This window comes from Prunus persica, chromosome G2 (genome assembly GCF_000346465.2).
Source record: "Prunus persica cultivar Lovell chromosome G2, Prunus_persica_NCBIv2, whole genome shotgun sequence".
Lineage (NCBI taxonomy): Eukaryota > Viridiplantae > Streptophyta > Magnoliopsida > Rosales > Rosaceae > Prunus > Prunus persica.
In genome coordinates this window covers 578,166-597,543 of record NC_034010.1, presented here as the reverse complement: position 1 = coordinate 597,543, position 19,378 = coordinate 578,166, and the positions used below count along the sequence as shown (strand labels likewise).

Genomic DNA, 19,378 nt, shown 5'->3' with positions numbered 1-19,378 from the left:
CTATAAAACACAAATGAACGACATTCATATATCAACAACCTCCTAAGGTAGTCTACAGAAACAATACCAATACAATTAGCCTTTTGATCACCTCTTTTCCCCGAACGTCCCTTCATTAATCTATCTAGTCTACACACTGCAAGAGATCTCAAGCATGAAAACACGGGAAGTTTTGTCAGTTGCTATGCCGTCACCGCAGGTGTCTGATGAAGAAGGAGGCTCTGCAACTGCAAACTTGCCTTGTTCGGAGAACTCTGAGAAAATCCAGTCAAAATCATCATCATCATCTTATCATTCTCGCAGAGTGTTTAATTACTACAGGGAGATACTAATAAATATCATGAAGGGTATCTGAATGGTATAATTGCAGAGATGAGTAACTTGGGGAATATAGCTGTTAAAGTTACAGGGGAATTTCTCAATTAGGTGTGGTAAGTTGGACAATTAATATTTAATTTCTTTTTTTAATCAGTTGTTTAAATTCTTGGTTTTGATTTTGATTTTGATTTTCTGAATGAATAAAGAAAATAAAATATTATTAAGTAACAAGGGTCTGTCTGCTGAAATTGAATTATAAGGACCAAAAGAGAATCATGTGTGAACTATCGCATTGCAAGTGGTCACTCTGTTAATTAACAAAAACAAACGGAATGATGATTTGGACCCAATTGCAATATGAAGTTAAGAAATTATACGACACATAATTGCATGCAAAATCTACAAAGCGAACCGAACTACAAAAAATGTATTTTATGTATTTAGCACTCATATATTTTTGAAAATAGTGAGTATTAAAGATCAGTTTGGCATTACTGTGCTGTAAAAATAATCATTGTCAGATTTGCTATGAGAGAAATCAGCTGTGAGATAAAGCAGTTTGGCGTTTGGTAAATTTTTTGTTGAAAGTGTTGTTGGTATTGATTCCCGCATAATCATTAAACTCAACGCCTCTTTGAAACTGATTCTTGCATAATAAAAAAAATGAAAGCATCTCATTAGCTGTTTTTCCTTATAGATTTCTCTCACAACAATTTTTAACAATAAGTGATTTTCTCATAGTTACCAAACGAGTTGGGCTTCTCAAATTTTTTTAAGAATCACTTATCATCCCCAAATAAGCAATGTCAAACAGACACTAAGAATCTGTCAAGCATTTAGAAGAGTTTTATTTATTTTTTAAAATACAATAGAATTTTATTAGATCAATAAAAATCAAAGATACCGTAAATAGAGCCAATATGCGGTGGAAATGACCATATAAGAGGAAAGCCAAGATGTGGTGATGAGACGAATTTCAATAAAGCATAGATACACCCAAACAATTTCCAAACAATTTCTAATTTTATATTTTACTCCTAAGAAGAGCACCGATTAAGTAAGTGGGAGCCAAAGGGCAACAAATTGAGACCATGGATGTCAACTGGATGATGAAGGAAGCAATTGCAATTTGCAACCAAAGACGGCCAAACTCAAATATTGTCCTTTTCAAAGCCCTAAAAGCCACTTGGCCGCCTCCTGCCTTGAAGAGCCCAATTCCAAATCAAACTCAAACACTAACAAAAACGGCAACAGAAACACAATAAATAAACACAATTTTCAATCACCCTTCCACTCTGAATCGTTCTTTTTGTGCCATGGCTCTTGTCTATAAGCTTCAATCTCTGTCTTCCTCTTTATCTTCGACCCATTTCAGAAAACCCAACTCCTTAAACCCACAACCCATTTGTTCTTTACACTTCAACTCCTCTTCTAATTCTTCACCTTTTACAGAGAAGACTTCTATTGAGAGGTACCAGAGAGACCAATGGCTGTACAAGAACCAATTGGATCAAGCCACTCTATGCTCTGTCCCGCCAGATTTTGATTCTATAAGGCAAAATGACATTGCTTTGCAGCTACCGGAGCTGAGAAAGCTGCTTCAGGTTCTGAGAGGGAAGAGAGAGAGCGAAGGAGGGTGTGGCAGCGGCAAATGTGGGCCTGGAAATGTGTTCTTGGTCGGGACAGGGCCTGGGGACCCTGAGCTCCTGACATTGAAGGCGTATAGAGTTATTCAGAATGCTGATCTATTGTTGTATGATAGGTTGGTGTCCAATGATGTGTTGGAATTGGTTGGCTCTGGTGCTAGACTTCTCTATGTGGGCAAGACTGCTGGGTACCATAGCAGAACCCAGGTAAAGCACTAATCTTTATCAGCATTTCTTGCATTAGCTGAAACAAAATTTCAGATTTTATTTTGATTTTCAATTGAGTTTCTGATATGGGTTCTCTCTTACTATAAATTTGAAATCTTTTGGCAATTTGGTGAATTGGGTATCTGGGTTTGTGTTAATTTGTATCTGGGTTAGTGAAGTGAATTGGAGCTTTACTTTGGGGTCTTGGGAAAGAGCTGAATCGTTTTTTCCCCCCTTTCAGGAGGAGATACATGAATTGCTACTGAGTTTTGCTGAAGCTGGAGCTAATGTTGTGAGACTGAAAGGAGGGGATCCACTGGTGAGTTCCTACATTAAAGTTTGACAGTTTGTTACTTGTGGTATTGTGGTGTCTTGTCAAATTTGTACTGAAAAATATTTTTTGTCTTTAGGTGTTTGGTAGGGGTGGGGAGGAGATGGATTTTCTGCGACAGCAAGGAATTGAAGTGAATGTTATTCCAGGTACAATGATAGATTAGTCTGGTAAACACTCTTATTTAGTGGAGACTTTTATGATAATATATGAATGCCTCAGGAACATCTTTAGTGGACCCGGGAACATGTTTGTATATGATGAATATATTTTTTAATCTTTCAGGTATTACTGCTGCTTCAGGGATAGCAGCAGTGTTAGGGATTCCATTAACTCATCGTGGTGTCGCAAATAGTGTCAGATTTCTTACCGGGCACTCCAGGAAGGGAGGAACAGACCCTCTGTTTGTTGCAGAGAATGCAGCTGACCCTGATTCAACCTTGGTGGTTTATATGGGTTTGTCGACCCTCCCCTCTCTTGCTCAAAAGTTGGTGCATCATGGTTTGCCACCAAATACACCAGCTGTTGCAGTTGAGCGAGGGACCACACCTCAACAGCGCATGGTAAGGATGATCTTCTATTTCTGCATTGGTCTTGCTACTGTGTGTATACCATGTTGCATTCTAGTTGTGTTCTGTTTGTATACCTAAATACCCTGAAATCTGTGCCATTTTTAGGACAGTAATTGTTAAACTGACAACCTGGGAGAGCTCTGTTAAATGTCTCTATTACCAAATATGTAGATATAACTACAGAAAAAAGGACAATAATAAGCATGCCACTCAAAATTTGGAGAAGCTTATCGAGCACCATATTTAGGACGTTTGTTTTATATTGATTCAGACATCCTTTCTTCAGCTGTGTAAAGGAAGCTTTTCAAATACTGTTTGCTACTGGTTCTTCCTTTTCGACATTTTTTTAGACCTTCTTGAGATACAGTAAACGTGGAATGTGTTAATTTTTTATTTTTATTTTTATAATGAGATAAATAAGTTGATTAAAACTAATAAAAAGTATCATCAATGTAGACAAGTTCACTGGAAAACCGAAACAAAAAGCTAACCATCAGACATGGAAATTGCATAACATTATAGGGACCTGAAGCAATGAAACCTAAGAAAGGCATTCTGATGTAGTTTTCAGAGGACATTTATTTTATTCTGAAAATTGCAATGAAAGTACTAATGAAGCTGTTCAATGGCAATTAAAGTGATAGATTTCCAATATTCTGAAGAATCAGAAGTCATTGTGGTACTTTTTTTATATTTATATTAATGATTCCTATCAAAATTTGTGTTTCTAGCATATAATTTCGCCCCTGTTGAAGAAATTTAACTTGAAATAGATATTAATAAATACTTGTATACTAATAATGGTTTGATTCTGAAGTACAGTTATTTGCATATTTGAATTAAGGATAACCTGCCTGATTGTGGAAGTAATTATATGTCAAGATCCTTCAAGGGCTGTCAGTGATACTATTACAAATCTTAATGGTCTCTATTATTTACCCTTGGCTGACTGTCATCAACCTGATTGGCCATGGAATATTGATCCTTTGGATTCCTTTACAGATAGGCATTCACATAGAATCGGCTTCACATTTCCAGTTTTCATGTTTTTCATGGCAGTCTGATTATTGTTGCATATGCATTTCATACAGGTTTTTGCAGAACTGAAGGATCTTGCTGATGAAATTATATCAGCAGAATTAGTATCACCAACGTTGATCATCATTGGAAAAGTAGTTGCACTTTCACCATCGTGGCCATATTCTTCAAAGGAAGTGTCATGTTTTGTAGAAGCGATATAGAAGCATATTTTGCCCATCCAATTTGGCTTCAGATCTCCGGTGCACTGCTCGTGAATCTTCTTGTCAGACCTTTCAGCTCATGATCCAATCAATTTCAATGGTGGGGGATGATCTTGGTTAAGAGGTAAATTAGCTGCTGCTAGTGATAAAGGCACATCTTCTTTCGAGATTTATCAGAATTGATCAATTTTAGAATGATCTAATTGTTTATGAGCAGAGCTGGATTGTGCTATAGACTGTAGGCCGTTGCTTCATTCTACCATTCAAATATCTCATGGGGAATGGATTTCATGCACTGGAGTGAGTGAGAGAGCTGCGTTAATGCACATTTATTATGAGGTTGCAATGCAACAAATCGGAATACGTTTAGAGCATCAGAGCGCCTTCAGGTGGAAAATTTTGTAACATGAGCTTGATTAATTAATTCACATGGTTGAAAGTTTTTGGCAGTTCTTTCAGTGATTTCATTTTGCTGTCAAATTTCATATCAACAAAAACATGCGATTGCAAGGTTAGATTAGTTGCATCTTTCTGACGGTACCAATTCTGTAGCATCAAGTGTTACCAACTAATGTGGCAAATGATATAACATTTATTTATTGGTTGCAAATAAATGAGGTTGAAGTAGGTATGCATATAAATAAATGAAATGCTACTGCGGGGAGCAAATAATCCCGCTTCCAATCATAAGGCGCTACATGGATAAAAAGAATATCTCCTATGTCAATTAATTGAGCCTATTTATTTGGCAAATTAATTGATACTGAAAATAGGGATATTATCTTAAATATGTACATGCCCCTTGTGCTTTCAAACTTGTCTTAAATTATCACCTGTATTTGAAAACGTCTCAAAGCACTCTCTAACCTTTTAAAAACCATCTCACGTTACCCCTTCCGTCAGTTTTTTTGACGTTCTGTTATGAACGTTGGGCCCCACTTCATTTTTCTCCTCCCTCCCCCCCCACCCCCAAAAAATTCCAGAACAGCTTTGTTTCTGTTCATCCAACCAGTTTTTGGGCCGCCATCTCCTTATCCGGCCACCCCAAGCGACAACATGGGTATCAAAAGAACCAGCACGTTGTCCTCTACTAGACTCACATCTCAGCTGCTGCCAACCGCCGTTTGGATCGCTGAAAAAAGAAAGAAATTGGCCGGTTTTTACCTAAAATCCATCGCTCGTTCAGGCGATTCCGAGCACCATTTGCTTCGATCCAGGTATGATTTTTCAACCTCTCGAGCTGTTCTTGCTGCTAGTTGTGTTGGTTAGGAGAAATTTCTGAGTTTTGGAGGGTAAATAAGCGATGAACAGTAGCAAAGGGGAGGGGTTGCTATTCTGGATTGGGGGGAGGGGGAAAGAGGAGAAAAAAAGAAGAAAAAAGGAAGTGGGGCCCAACATTCGTAACGGAACGTCAAAAAAACTGACGGAAGGGGTAACGTGAGACGGTTTTTAAAAGGTTTTAGGGTACTTTGAGACGTTTTCAAACACATGTGGTAATCTGAGACAAGTTTGAAAGCACAGAGGGCATGTACATAAATAAGCCATAAATGAAATGCTACTGCGGGGAGCAAATAATCCCGCTTCCAATCATAAGGCGCTACATGGATAAAAAGAATATCTCCTATGTCAATTAATTGAGCTCATTTATTTGGCAAATTAATTGATACTGAAAATAGGGATATTATCTTAAATATGTGATATTATCTTTATTTTTAAAAAGATAATATCACCAATTGAGATATTATCCTAATTAAAGATAATATCGCCAATTAAGATATTATCCTAATTTGAAGATATCATTATCAATTAGTGATTTGATCCCAATCAAATCCCTAATTGATTCAATTCTTACAATTTGGGAAAAGAATATCTTCCTTCCAAATAAGATATTCTTTGAAAAAATCTAGATGTCTAGAGCCTTATAAATACGTGGCTACATTCAACACATAAGATAATCCTAAAACAAGCAAAAACACTCGAAAGTCCTCTCTCCCTCTCTCTTAGCCGATGGTTGTCCTCGTCGCTAGATCTTTCACTTTTGTCTCTCCACACAGCTTTGACCACCACACACTGCTCTGGCCACTCGGTTCTCCCCATATAGAATTCTCCGTACCCTTTTTTAGCTATTGTTTCTCCTAGATTCAATCAAACTAACTTAGGCATTAGAGGGCCTGTAGCCAACACCAACCAGGTGTGGTCTATTTACTTTGTTTTTATTTTTATTTTTTTACAGGAATCAAGGAATAGAGAGAAGGAAGATCAAAGGTTAAAGAATCTACAAGCAAATATTCTCTCGTGAGAATATTTGCACAAATATTTGGTGCTTTCATTGAGAGCACGAGTTATACTAAATGCGTGCTCTTGAATCAAAGGAATTCGTTTCCTCTTTTTTTCGCTTAACCAAAGCCTTGCAAACAACCATGGTTGGAAGCAAACGCAAGAGAAACAAACCGTCGTGACGATGCAATCCTCGACGGATCCAAGCGACCAAGATGGCGCGGTGTGGAGCCATCCTCTGTGCTTCACCCCCGTCGTCTGGACCAAGCCACAAACGTGGCGACTCCACCTCTTGGCACACCACTCTCCATCCCAACTCCACCATACCCAGCCATCTAGCAGCCACTACCTACGGCGGACCCCTGGAGCAAGTACAACCATTTCCTCATTTGCCTCCGCACTCGACGTATGCTCCTGTGTACACCTTCAACGAAACCCTAGCCCGTGTGCATTTGGGCTTCACCCAAATCTCTCCTCCCGATTCACGAAGTCAAGTAGACCTCAGTCTTAGAGTTGACTAGCGGACTCAAATAATGGATGACCAAAATGACTTGGTGAGACAACTCCTCAACCAAATAGACTTAGTCCGAAACCTTGGCCTTAGACCTCAAAGTGAAAAGAGAAGGACGGACAAACACACGGACCGACAGTTCGAGAGGTCCCAAGTAGGCAGAGCAAGAGCAAGAAGACAAGAAGAAGAACAAGAGTATGATCGGCATGCTGGCATGTCACAAGCATCTGCGAGCCACGCTCAAAGTAGACGAAGTCTCTAATCTAGGTGTAGTTCAAGGATCAACGTACGAGAAAGGCTAGGCCCGCGACTCAACATTCGTGCCCACCTGGGCCTACAAGGAAATGTACATGAGAGGGTAGGCCCTCAGGGAGGTCAATCTAATGACCCTCACACCAGAACCAATACTATTCAACAGCTGCTATTCGGTTTGATTTTGGTAAAAAAAAATTATGAAACTGGTATGTTCGGTTTAAACTGATTCCAGTGCGGTTTCTAGTGCAATTTTCGATTTTTGATCGGATTATATATATATATATATATCAGTCCCCTTCTATTGAGGGATCCCTCAAATAAATTATTTGAGGGACCCCCTTTAAGATACCTTACAATTTTTTTTTCAATGATCCAAACCATCTATTTTTTAGGTCTTCATTCATAGATCATCCTTACAACAAATTAGACAAATCGAAAACCGTTTCGACATCCAATTGTGTCCTACAAAATCAATGAACACGGTGCTTCAAGAAAGTACTAAAATTTCAATAACTCAATTGAATGGTCAAATGATATCGGATTCAAATGATTTTTTTGTAGAGATGATCTTTGAATGTGTATCTACAAAATTGACGGTTTGGATTAGTGAAATACAATCCGGAGTGGGCCTTACAAGGGGTGTCCCTCAAATTATTTAAGGGATCCCTTAATGAAAGCTCTCTGTATATATATTTCAAAATTTTATTTTTATTTTTACAAATTCAAACTAAAATTTTATTCTTTGGGCTTAAAAATTCACAAATGACCCAATTTCATGCAAAGAGAGATGATTGGGCCAAGAAAAGAGAGATGCTTTGAAGTTGGGCTTGGGGAAATATTGGTTATGGGATTAGAAATTTAGCATTGGACTTAAATAATTTAAAAAAAATAAAAAAAATACACACCCGGTCCGATTTTGTAAGGTGTGAAGCTGGCACTTGAACGATTCAGTGCCGGTTTGTTGACTTTTTAGTCAACACGATTTTTTTCCCCTTTTTTCCATTCGGTGTTCTGGTTTTCTGGTCTCGATGCCCACCCTTAATGGAAGCCCAAGCCCAATCAACCTATATTTTAGGTCTATATAAGGAACCTCCCTCTCATTGTAAGAGTCACTCTATAGTGAGAGCCTTATCTAAGGTCCTTTGATGAGGTCTTATCTCTTAATCGTTAAATCAAACTAACTAATTTGAACTAACGGCTAACCAATTTGATCCAGCTGTGAAAGAAAGTAGTTTGGACTTTAGTAAACTTTTGTTAAAAGTGATGTTGGTACAATAATCAGTTTATGAGTGTTTGATAAATTTTTGTGTTAAAATATTGTGAACTGTGAATAATGACTAAAAAGGGGATGATGTCATTATTTTAGAATGCAATACGTAAAAACTGAATGTTATGACCCATTAGAATTCACAAATAGATATAATAACAACTCAAAACCTTCCTCTCACGCTGTTTAGTATTCAGTACCTGTTGCCTCTTCATTAATAATTTTGTTCACACCAGTTAACTCCACGGCCAACAACCAATGGAAGATTAATTTCCAATTTATTTAATTTTTTTGTTGTTGGAGCAGTTACTTCTATAAATGGAAGCACCATAAAATGGTACAAAGGATAGTAAAACTATCCGAAACCTAAATATTAGAGGCAGAAACAATAACGTAATCTTTGAAAAAGATTCACGTCCTGAATCAAATATGGAGAAACAAAATAGAAAAGAGAAAAAGGTGAAAGCGTGGACACCTTCAATCGGCTCATCAAAAGAGCATTACCAGCAACCGAAACCAATGACCTACAAGAAAAAAGAAATCAGAACAACAGAAAATATTATAACGAAACTAGAAAAAATAGTGAAAAAAACTCAAAATAACAAATAAAGAAAAAACCTGGCAAAAAACCAACTATATATCCAAACAAGAAGAGATAAAAAAAAAAATTTCAAAAAAAAAAAAACAAACAAACAAAAGAACATGAAAGACAAATAAAAAACACAAGAAAACAAAACTGAAGCACTTATGTGGGCTCATCTTGTTCTTTGAAGGAAGTCAATTCAAAGGGCTCATATGCACTCACAACCACCATAGTTCCATTTGTTGGCGTGAATCATGTAATTGATTTAAATTAGGAATTGTAATCCTGTAAAATTATAGATTTCCGTATTAGATGAGATTGTAATTACTTTTCTTTTGTTGTATACTTGTACACATATAAATACCCTCTTAAAGAGAAGAATAAATTACTCTAAATTATTCTACCCTAATACGTATATTTTAAGTTCACTTTGACCCCTCCAATTTCCAGATGAATCATGTGGCTCATCTTACCTTGCTCTTGTTTTATTTATTTATTTATGTCATTTAATAGCATTCCATTGAAACCCACAATAAGAGTAAACAAAATACACCAACGATCCAAAAAAACAGGGGGACAACCCAAAACCTACAAATTCATAACAACCAATCTGCCGATCAATGGTCATATGTTTGAATCTTCATGATATATCCTAGTAGCGTGCGTGTAAGAAAACTCTCCTTATTCTAATATTGTTGTATTTAAAAAAATAATAAAAAAAATAACATTAGGTCGAACAGTTATGAATTTAGGCAGTGGAAACAAGTGTTCACATTTTTAGTCGATCAAAACAGGAAAGTTTGAATATTTCTTTACTTTTCAACACATGTGGATGGTATGTAGTCGATCAAAAGAAGAAAGTTCGATTATTACTTTTCAAGTTCAACACATGTGGATAGTACGAACAAAGACATATGCTTGTCTGCTTTCTTTACTTCTTGGATTTGGATGCCCACCACACTAACGTAGGACCATAATTTAATGACATTACTTCCTCGTGAAAACAATTTCTATCACATCAACGTTGCTCCGATATTTGATGCAGAAATTGGATATTTATCAAAGCTATTATTACAAATGAGAGTCTTAGGTTAAAGGGAGAGATTAGAGATGCCGACACGTTACAGTTACAGAGATATAAGGTTTGGTCGTGCAGCTTGAAGAATTCAGATGCGGTTGATCCCTTCGTTTCTCTCTTTTCTTTTGGTCTCAGCCATTGATTTATAATTGTCCACTACAGTTCTTCTCTTGCATACATAACTATGTCAAAGTAGAGGTGGTTGTTCTTTTTTTCTTCTCAAGCGGCCACGGTTCAACCCGGATTAATCCTTGAATTGAAGACATAATTAAAGTATCGGAGATTGTCAATGTCATGATAGCCATCCCATAACGGAATTGGAGGGTAGGCGACATATAAACCAAAAGAAAAATATTGTTACATTGGAAATGAAAAAAGGTATATCAAGTTGGATGGCGACATCATTTTTACAATTAGGATATACTTATGGGGGTTGGAAATTCACCTAACATATATATATATATATATATATATATACACACAGTGATAAGGGAGGCATCAAACTCATGAAATCGACTTATTCTAACAGTAATTATTGGTTTGGTTTGTTTTTTATGAAGAAAAAGTCAAAGAGTTTAAAATTGAACAAAATTGTATATGTTTTGGTTTTGTTTGGTTTTGAACTTTTGTAAATCAGCTTAAATCAAATCGGACTGTTTATGTGCATATTTTGTTTATTTATATTATATTTGTAATTCTTTAATTAGGTAATAACTATATATGGATATTTGAATTGAGTTATATTAGTTATTGAAATTTGAAATTTTATGGCATGTTGAGCTTTAGGATGTTTTCGTACTCTAGAAAATGATTTAAGTATGGAGCAATTTGTGAATTTGTTGGTTGTAATTGGGCTAACAATGTTGAAAAAATGCAAAAGGAAAGAGAATTGAGCTTCTGCCCAAATCGACCGAACCAAATCATCTTAGATTGGTTTGGTTTGGTTTGGTTTCCTTCATGACTTCTGTTACCAAAATAATATATATTGTAATTGGTTCTACCGTAGTTTTAAGGTGAAACCGATCCAATTCGGATTGTGCCCAATCTTCAATTAAGGGATTATTTGAGGGACTCCCTTGTAGGGCCCACCACTCATTGTTTTTCAATGATCCGAACCATTTAATTTTAAAATATTCCCTCAAAGATCATCTCTACAAAAAAATCACATGAATCTAAAACCATTTGATCACAAAATTAGATGATTGTTATTTTAGGCTTTTTTTTTCTGAAGCACTGAGTCCGTCTATTTTGTTGCTTGCACTTAGATGCCTTAATGATTTTCAATTTGTCTGATTTTTTTCAAGGATGATCTATGAATGAATACTTGAAAAATAGATGGTTTAGATCGTTGAAAAAACTTCCTAGGGTACCCTAAAAGATATTTGAGGGATCCTTCAATGAAAGAAATGAATGACATATGACCTAGAAGAGCTCTTGAGATCCACGTGTATAAGTTCCCAAAAAAAATTTAGACAAAAAGTACTATGAAAATTAAGGGCAGTTTGGTATTGAGTTTGAATCTAATTTTTTGAACTCAAAAATATTTTTTTAAATAATACTACTATAATTCATAATTCATTATTATACGACATTACAAGCTATAATGTGGTGCTGTGTGACTTGCGGGGATACTGTAACACGCACTGACTGCCTTTCTTGAGCAGAAATGTTCAAAAAGCCGCATACTAAAACTACATTAGTAAAAGGGCCATGAGTCCGCTACACCAAAACAACAAACACATGGCATGAAATTTTATTGTTTTCGTATATGTTCAACCATTTGAAATGGCTTAATCGAGAATAACAAAAGTAATATGTACGAATTAGGAAGCTAAGATCACAATCGGGTCGGCGAGAGAGCGCAACACTTTGATTTGGGCATTTCGTCGAACACTTGGCTGGAGGATTTGCTATGGAAGTTTTCCGGCCTTCCCAGGTTCAAATGACTCCAATTTGTCCCTTAATGCATCCTGCATGATTATACACTACTCTAAATTGGGATAAAGAGTTACTACCTCTAGTATTCTTCCTTTTTCTTTTTTTTCGATTACAGCAACTCTAGTATTATTCAATTGCAAATTACCATTACTATTGCCCCAAATTCAAAAGCACAACACGTGCACTATATTCTTGAAACCAATAGCAATTCGATCCCGGGTTATTTTCTTCGATAGTTCAATCTGTATGGAAACATAGCTAGATAGATATATCCACATGTATCTCCTATTAAGATTTCATTGGTTTAACCACCTGTTTAGCAGGTGTGAGGTTTTATACAAAAAACCTCGATGTTATTAGGAGATCCATTCATTATATGAGACTTTCTATTTTGTTAAGTTTCTGATGTAAGACTGTGTGTATTCTTCAACATCTCCATGTTACAAAAACGATGGGCTCTCTCTCTCTCTATAAATGCATGAACCCATAAACTGAAGGAAACAAAGCAAATTAAGCTGCCTCTTCCAAATCTCAAGTACGTGATAAGATGATAAGGTCTCGGCTGCAAAATACTAAAGCCTTCTCTCTCTTACCAAAATCTTCCATCCACAACACCGATTATCTGAGGACGAGCCATTGCAGCCCCTCCTTCATCAACATCCTTCCACGCCATCATGTCCATAAACAAAACTACTCCATGGTGATCCGTGCCACTTCTAGTAAGTTCAGGCCTTCATCAGAAGCTACTTCAAAAGAGAATGAGGCACTTACCATAAAGGCTGTGGTTAAAGTCCAGGTAACAGCTGGTGGCTTCATCTCCACCATTGGATTGACTCGGCCCCTCGTTGACTTCACCGATTTGGGCGGAAAAACCTTACTTTTGGAGCTTGTTAGCACCCAGCTTGACCCCAGTAAGCACTTTTACTACTTGCTCATTTAAAATCTACTTTATTCATACCAAAAACCAAAACAAAACAAGGGCTTAGTTAAGTTGGTTGGAGAGGATGTCCTCCCCACTCTGCGTTAGAGTTCGAATCCCCCTCTCCGTATATAGTTTAGATTATATGAAAGTAGAATATTGTTTGTAAAAAAAAAAAAAAAATTTAGAAATTTTTTTAAAAAAAATCCTACTTCTAATTAATAAGTTTTTTCTCCTCATGCGAAGGTTGTTCTTTGTTTGATATAACGTAAAGAGATTTTAAAAAAACTGTTCTATAGATCACTGTTCATTATTTCTTGGTTTTCAGAGAAAAAGAGCAAAACGTTAGCCCCATGAACAATATTCATTATTCGCAAATAAGTTTTGTTCTTAAAAAAATAACAAGATATTGAACTCATGTGTCTCATTATTCACGTTCATATGAGTCATATATGAAACTCTTCCAATCAAATTGAAACAACTACAATTGAATTAAATGCTAGTGTTGTATTTATTTATGAAATTGTTGCAGAGACGGGGTTGGAGAAGGAGACAATCAAGGGGTATGCGAATAAAGCGAGTCAAAAAGATGACGAGGTGATATATGAGAGTAGTTTCAGCATCCCAGCAGATTTTGGAGAGGTTGGAGCAGTTGAGGTGGAGAATGAATACCACAAGGAGATCTTCATCAAGAGCATACACCTCCACGGCTTCCCAAATGGCTCTGTTAATGTTCCATGCAATTCATGGACTCATTCCAAGTTTGACAACCCACAGAAGAGAATCTTTTTCACCAACAAGGTCCTTTAATTAATTCCATGCTTATAGTTTTCCTTAATTTAATTCTCATAATTATAGTGCATATACACATTCTTACTGATACCACTTCAAATTGGTTAAGTAAATTTAAACCATCCACGTTGTGATATGGCCCACGCACCTCTATGTGTAAACCACACATGCCTAAATTCTCTCAATATTTTTAGTTTACTTATTCGATGTATACAATTTATGACTTGTTTACTTAAATAATGGGAATGAGAAGAAATGAAATAATTTTTATTTCCGACCATCTAAAAGTGGTTAATTAATACCCTAAGGAATATTAATCGGATCAACTGCATCCTCCTAGTTGATATGATTCTCATTTATTGTTTATCCTATTGCATTTCTTCCTAGGGGCGGAACCACTAAGGGACCATTGTGGTCTCGAGCCCTCCTTAATTTTTATATTAAAGATAATATATATTAATATATTTTATGATACTTTTAATATTTCTAGGGTTTTTTCTTCAAGTATATATCCTTTTTCATGTTTTAGATCAATTTTCTAAAAATTTAGTATACATATTTTTATTTTTTACACAAGTCCTTCAAATCTAAGAGTCATTTTCAACCATTTCTCTTGCCAGATTTGTGACTATTTATTCTCTTATTCTCCATATTCCATTGGGTTGACTTGCTTAATTAAGATTTGTTAATCTTTCTTTTTTATTTATTTATTGTTCCTATGGTTTGTTAGGGTTTGTGAAAATTTGATTTATTCTCTATTGACTTTAATGGGTCTTTCAATTAATGTGTGGATTACCAACATAAAAAAACTGTAAAGATGTCATTATATATGTATTATGTATGATGTCTTTGTCGTTTTGGTTATGTTTGGAATGTATTGCGAGTTCAAATTTTTTATTATATATATTTTGTAAGAGGCCCCATTACACATGAAATCCTGGTCCGACATTGTTTCTTCCCATACCCATTGATGGTAAGTAGACATGCCATTAATGTTTCCTCTACACATAGAATATATATTACCTGATATGTTTCCTCTACACATAGAACATATATTATCTGATATGTTATTTTATGTGAACAATGAAGCAGTCTTACATACCATCAGAGACACCAAGTGGCTTGAAGAGGATAAGAGAAATGGAGCTGGAAAATTTAAGAGGAAATGGGGAGGGTGAAAGAAAACCATTCGATAGGATTTACGATTATGACACCTATAATGATCTTGGAGATCCAGATAGCAACAATGAACTGGCTAGGCCTGTCCTTGGCAGCAAACAACACCCATACCCTAGGCGTTGCAGAACAGGACGACCACGCTCCAAAAAGGGTAACCAATTAATTAATGGACTAGCTAGCAAATCTCCCAAATTTTTGTAAAAATTACTCAAAAACTTGATTGTCTAGTTAAAATAAGTCATGTGCTACAAATCTTTATTGAACCATTTGTTCTTTTGTATGTTAAGTAAGCATGTTTATGGTTGAGAAACTCTGAGAGCTATGTGATTACTGTTTCACATAGTTTTGTCAGTGCAGACCGCTTATCGGAAGAAAGAAGCAGCAGTGTGTATGTACCAAGAGACGAAGCCTTTGCAGAGGTCAAACAACTCACATTCTCGGAGAAGACCCTGAAATCTGCCCTGGCTGCAGTGCCCTCTCAGCTTCAGACAGCACTTGCTAATCCAGATCAAGGATTTCCATACTTCACAGCCATAGATTCACTGTTTAATGAAAGAGTCAAATTGCCTGAGCCAAAAACTGGTGAGGGTTTACAGAAAATCATCCCAAGGATAGTCAAGACTATTACTGGTGGGCAAGACAATCCTTTGCTCTTCGAGACCCCCGAAATAATTGATCGTACGCCTCCTCCTCCTCCTCCTCCTCTCTCTCTCTCTCTCTCTCTCTCTCTCTCTCTCTCTATATATATATATATATATATATATATATATATGGCATCGGTAGCTCTTGATTAAGTTAATCTTCTTTTATAGGTGACAGATTTTCTTGGTCTAGAGATGCAGAATTTTCTCGGCAGACTCTAGCTGGTCTTAATCCATATAGTATAGAACTTGTTACGGTGTGTATTCTTCATTAATTTGCTGATGAAGTCAACTATTTCACTTCATTGAGAAAACGAAATTAACTACTTTCCTTTTTCCTCCTCCATCTTCCTTGGTGATGAAGTAATTACAGTGTTAATAAGGAGAATATCTTTTTTATTTTATGTATTTTTCTGGATGCAGGAATGGCCATTGAAAAGTAAACTTGACCCTGGGATTTATGGCCCGCCTGAATCATTGATCACAACAGAACTGGTGGAGAAAGATATTGGAGGTTGTATGACTGTGAATGAGGTAACACAAGATAGACACCAACACTTCCATACGTTTTGATTGTCCACCTGTTTAACCTGAAATTGTATCAATTGTGTGCGTGTTCTTTGTACTCTGTGAAAGAGATATTGGTTGAACTTGAAATGCAGGCCTTGAAAAGAAAGAAGATGTTCATTTTGGATTATCATGGTCTTCTCATGCCTTATGTGAACAAAGTAAGACAAATCGAAGGAACTACATTGTATGGTTCTCGAACACTATTCTTCCTCACTGAGGATGGGATACTGAAGCCTGTAGCCATTGAACTTACCCGACCACCCATTGGTGACAAACCGCAATGGAAGCAAGTGTTCACCCCAACCTTGGATGCCACCGGTTGCTGGCTATGGATGCTTGCGAAAGCCCATGTTTGTGCTCATGATGCTGGCCTTCATCAGCTTGTCAATCATTGGTAACTGGCTCAAATCCCTTTTAATAATATTGGCAGGAAGTTACCAAATTGGTCCTGTAAATGCCTCCAGCTTAAGCATGGATGTTCTCTAAATGTAACTTTGCCAATTAGAAAATTGTGGACTAACTCATGGGTGGAAACTTGTTTTTACTTCAAAATTTTCACAGGCTGAGGACTCATTGTTGTGCAGAGCCATACATAATTGCAGCTAATCGACAATTAAGTGTTATACATCCCGTCTATAGACTTTTACATCCACATTTTCGGTATACGATGGAAATCAATGCTCTCGCTCGAGAAATCCTCATTAATGCTGGTGGGATCGTTGAGAGCAACTTCTCACCAGCAAAGTACTGCTTTGAGCTCAGTTCTGCTGCTTACGACCAGCTCTGGCGCTTTGATATGGAAGCATTGCCAACAGATCTGATCAGAAGGTATTTCACATGATAATTAAAACTAATCTAAGATTGATCCAAACTATGTGTTGCTGCAGGCAACTCGGAACCAATCTTAAATACTGTTTGTTGAAGAATTCTAAAATGAAAAAGGAAAACAAGCATTTGCAGTCTATCTAGTTGCTACCATCTTAAAAAAGAAAAACTTCATTTGAAACGCTATGGAAGTTCAACCGCTAATTAATCTGTTTGCTTTAATTTCAGGGGAATGGCAGTTGAGGATCCTACAGCTGAGCATGGCCTGAAGCTAACAATTGAAGACTACCCATTTGCAAATGATGGTCTCATTCTTTGGGATGCCATTAAGGAGTGGGTGAGTGACTATGTGAAGCACTACTATCCAGATCCAACTCTTGTTGAGTCTGATAAGGAGCTTCAAGGTTGGTGGACAGAAGTTAGAACAAAAGGCCATGCAGACAAGAAAGATGAGCCATGGTGGCCTGTTTTGAAAACCCCAGAAAATCTTATCCACATTTTGACAACCATAATTTGGGTAACAGCTGGACATCATGCAGCTGTGAACTTTGGACAGTATACGTATGGTGGATACTTCCCAAACAAGCCTACAATTGCTCGAACCAACATGCCAACAGAAGATCCATCTGATGAGGCTTTCAATAATTTTTTGAAGAGACCAGAAATGACACTGCTAAACTGCTACCCATCACAGATTCAAGCAACCCAAATGATGGTTGTGATGGATGTGCTATCGAATCATTCACCTGATGAGGAGTATCTTAGTGAGAAACTTGAGTCATCCTGGGCTGAAAATCCTGTGATAAAAGCTGCATTCGAGCGGTTCAATGGTAATTTGAAGAAGCTAGAAGGAATAATTGATGAGAGGAATACCAACTTGAACCTGAAAAACAGAGTTGGAGCAGGAGTTGTTCCATATGAGCTTTTGAAGCCATTCTCGACCCCCGGGGTCACGGGAATGGGTGTTCCTAACAGCATCTCCATCTAGATTTGATCAGTGGTGGAGCCAAAAACTTTTGCCAGTGTGTCATCTTACATAATCGAAGCTAAACTTTTCCCAGTGTATCGCCTTACATAATCGAAGCTATTTTTCTTTAGAGCTACGGGTACTAACTTATTTACCAACTTAACGATACCAAACAATGTGGCACATGACATGACAACCTCATGTCATCTGCCAAATCATTTTTTCTTGATTATTCATGCTTTAACTTAATTATTAATTCCAAAAATTAAAACAATTAAACCATTTATAGAAATTAAAAAAATTAAAAAAATTTAAAAAAAACTTGCCAATCCTGTTAGAGTTCTATGGTCGTTTTGTATATTTTAGAGAAATGGAGAATTTGCAGGGAAGAAGAGAAAGATGAGAAAAGACTGTTGCATTGTATTTTTCACAAAGAGTTGGCTTACATAGTGTACTCGGTAGAGAAGAGAGAGAAGAGATTCTTCTCCAACAAAATTGCAACTGTCACCCTATGAGGTGTTTACACTTGTAACCTAGAGAATCCACCTGGACTATGATCCAATGGTTCTAATTACATCACAAATAAAATAAACATAAAATGATTGTAATAGGACTTGGTGACTTCGGCTTCAAAGAAAGCAGCTGCAGGATTACATTCCAACACTCCCTTCTAATCCTTTAGCTGTTTTCACACCAAGTAGGCTTCTTAAACTAACGAAGCAATCCTTAGGCAGAGCCTTGGTCAAAATATCTGCAATTTGATCTTCTGTCATACAGTAGATTAGCTCAATTTCTTTTGCTTGGATAGCTTCCCTGATGAAGTGAAATTTCCGACTGATATGTCTAGTTTTCTGGTGATGAACTGGATTCCTTGCCATTGCAATAGCAGAAGTGTTATCACATAGGATTGGTGTAGCTTCTACTTGTTCTTCACCAAAGTCTTCAAGCACAAATCTTAGCCACTTAGCTTGTGAAGTTGCTTCTGCAGCACTCACATACTCAGTTTCTGCCGTGGACAAAGCAACTGTGTTTTGCTTGATAGAAGCCCAAGAAAACATGCATGAGCCTAGTGTGAAAGCATATCCTGAGGTGCTTCTCATATCATCCTCACTCCCTGCTTAATCACTGTCACAATACCCTATTAGAGTAGTTGTTTTCCCTTTCACAAACTCAATGCCAAAATCGAGTGTGCCTTGTATGTATCTCAAAACTCTTTTGGCAGTTCCCAAGTGCTTCTTTGTGGGATTGTGCATGAACCTAG

At 36.8% G+C, this 19,378-nt stretch overlaps 2 protein-coding genes across 3 annotated transcripts; both read left to right on the top strand.

The window, feature by feature from the left end:
- On the top strand, window positions 1,442-4,914 carry LOC18785204 (siroheme synthase). 2 transcript variants are annotated; one of them, XR_002270295.1, is made up of 6 exons: window positions 1,442-2,171; window positions 2,413-2,490; window positions 2,582-2,651; window positions 2,788-3,065; window positions 4,166-4,439; window positions 4,533-4,914. XR_002270295.1 is itself a non-coding variant. In XM_007218089.2 (5 exons), exons 1-5 carry the CDS (start codon window positions 1,635-1,637, stop codon window positions 4,313-4,315), a joined length of 1,113 nt encoding a protein of 370 aa, XP_007218151.1. In that variant the 5' UTR covers window positions 1,442-1,634; the 3' UTR covers window positions 4,316-4,883. The 2 variants fall into 2 exon arrangements, 1 of the variants encoding a protein (XP_007218151.1); XM_007218089.2 differs by having other exon boundaries at window positions 4,166-4,883.
- LOC18784763 (linoleate 13S-lipoxygenase 2-1, chloroplastic) lies at window positions 12,718-18,227 on the top strand. The gene is made up of 9 exons (XM_007220538.2): window positions 12,718-13,135; window positions 13,676-13,944; window positions 15,028-15,265; window positions 15,472-15,792; window positions 15,927-16,012; window positions 16,179-16,289; window positions 16,418-16,719; window positions 16,887-17,153; window positions 17,379-18,227. Exons 1-9 carry the CDS (start codon window positions 12,772-12,774, stop codon window positions 18,136-18,138), a joined length of 2,718 nt encoding a protein of 905 aa, XP_007220600.2. The 5' UTR covers window positions 12,718-12,771; the 3' UTR covers window positions 18,139-18,227.

Coding starts and splice junctions, on each gene's coding strand:
- LOC18785204 (XM_007218089.2), top strand. CDS start 1,635: ATGGCTCTTGTCTATAAGCTTCAATCTCTGTCTTCCTCTTTATCTTCG. Junction 2,172..2,412: donor GGTACCATAGCAGAACCCAG/GTAAAGCACTAA, acceptor CCCCCCTTTCAG/GAGGAGATACATGAATTGCT. Junction 3,066..4,165: donor CCACACCTCAACAGCGCATG/GTAAGGATGATC, acceptor CATTTCATACAG/GTTTTTGCAGAACTGAAGGA.
- LOC18784763 (XM_007220538.2), top strand. CDS start 12,772: ATGATAAGGTCTCGGCTGCAAAATACTAAAGCCTTCTCTCTCTTACCA. Junction 13,945..15,027: donor GAATCTTTTTCACCAACAAG/GTCCTTTAATTA, acceptor ACAATGAAGCAG/TCTTACATACCATCAGAGAC. Junction 17,154..17,378: donor CCAACAGATCTGATCAGAAG/GTATTTCACATG, acceptor CTTTAATTTCAG/GGGAATGGCAGTTGAGGATC.